Raw genomic sequence first — 1,856 nt, 5'->3', positions numbered from 1 at the left:
GCAGCCAAAACTTCAAAAAGACATGGGCGTCAAAAAGGTATATACACGGCTCTAGCCCTATGTGTTGCAGCCTTTGAGCCCTGGAGTGTAAAACAATATTACTGTTAGATAAAAGATACTACAACTCCAGATTGTTTTTTCGGATTCTTTTAACAGGTATGGACTACAATTACACGGAGGCCATGGTCTCAGAAGATCCGTGTCTCTGGACTTTACATCACTTCGTTTCATAGTGCCAGTCCGTGTAAAAAAGGGGAATTGATAGCTGGAAGACTAATCGATTTTATGAACTTTGCTTTCAATTATATCAAAAGAATAGTCTCTTCCCTATGTGAGCAAATGGAACGATATACTTCTTTTTTCTACTAAACACTTGCATTGCTTTGCAACAGGCAGTCTGTGCTAAATTATAGGTTCCGGGCCATATAACAGCTGCCGTAGAAGCAGTTGCTTCGTTGTTTGCACCTTACATGTAAATCAAAGGTTACCGCAAACCCGCAAGCACGCATGTTCATAATTGCAAGAAACTTCATTATACATATTAAGTGAACCAGTTGATAATTAGAAATTACCTTGTTACGTTTTTGTCCTTTTTCAATCATATGATTAAATAAGTCATCAGCAGTTGCATAACGCGCGCCCGCTTGGCGGCTTTTTTTTTTCAAACTATATATAAATCCAGCTGCCAGAAGTTGCAACTCTAAATGACAGGTACCTCAAACTGCCATCTCATCGCCAAAATGAAAGATACTAATATTGAAGACGAGAAGAGCATGGGGTTATCATCTCCCAAACATCTCGAATCCCAGGAGACTGTCCTACCTCAAGATATTTTTAGAAATAAATTCACCTGGTACTCGTATGAGATCTATAAGTCCTTAGCATTTCGTATCTGGCTGCTATTATGGTTGCCACTTAGTGTTTGGTGGAAAATGTCCACCGATTGGGTTTATCCATTTTTAACTTCAATTTTTCTGTTGCTAGGGCTATTTTTTCCACTTCTTACTCAATCGCTATCTCATGACCGTGCCTTATCAAAACAACTTACCGAATTTTCCAAAATAATTACCAAGAATGCGCCAAGTATGAACACTGATGATTGGAAAAGTGTTGCAGCAAATTTCAATTCGTATTTGTATGAGAGCAAAGCTTGGAATACCAGGCACTTCTTTTTTGATGTCTGGGACTGCCAAGAATCATTCAGAAGAAACATTCTTGAACCGTTCTTTTTGCAAAAAGATGAAGCTGCAAGGATTAAGTCATTCAAGGAATCCGTTCCTTACATCGAAGAGGCCGTGCAGACTTATTTTGCGGAAGTTGACAAACGGTGGAAGTTGTTTAATAGTGAGAAATCATGGAGCCCCGTTAACCTGGAAAACGCTCAGCTTCCCAAGGAAACTCATCGGTTTAAGCTTACTTGGTTTTTAAAGAGGATTTTCAATATTTCTTTATTAAAACCATTCCTTATTTTTTTGTTATCTATATATTGGTCACTGAGAATGTTCCGACTATTACGCACCTTGTATCTCGGGTGGATGTTTTTCATGATGGTAGAAGGTTTCCCAAATCTAAGGGTTTCGCTGATGGGCATGGAACACAAAATGCAATTTTTGTCAACGATTATAAATGAGCAGAAGGCTGGTGCTAATGGTTGGGAAGAAATTGCAAAGAAAATGAATAGATACTTGTTTGAAAAGAAAGTCTGGAAGAACGAAGAGTTTTTCTTTGACGGGACTGATTGTGAACGCTTTTTTAGCGGCAGATTCTACCACCTTCTATCTTCAAAAAAATCCAGGTGGCCTGTACTAAGGCCATACATTAAAGAAGCACAAGCATCTCGTAGTGACAATTTTTAA

General features: G+C 38.6%; 1 protein-coding gene across 1 annotated transcript; it reads left to right on the top strand.

Annotated features, from left to right (window-relative positions):
- Positions 1 to 740: 740 nt before the first annotated feature.
- Positions 741 to 1,856, top strand: SMKI16G3430 (uncharacterized protein; the record flags this gene model as incomplete). Its single annotated transcript, XM_056226445.1, has 1 exon — positions 741 to 1,856. The coding sequence occupies one exon, from the start codon at positions 741 to 743 to the stop codon at positions 1,854 to 1,856; it is 1,116 nt and encodes a 371-aa protein (XP_056080163.1).

Source organism: Saccharomyces mikatae, assembly GCF_947241705.1.
Source record: "Saccharomyces mikatae IFO 1815 strain IFO1815 genome assembly, chromosome: 16".
Taxonomy (NCBI): Eukaryota; Fungi; Ascomycota; class Saccharomycetes; order Saccharomycetales; family Saccharomycetaceae; genus Saccharomyces; species Saccharomyces mikatae.
The sequence above is the reverse complement of the archived record's forward strand: the minus strand, read 5'-3'. Positions and strand labels throughout refer to the sequence as shown.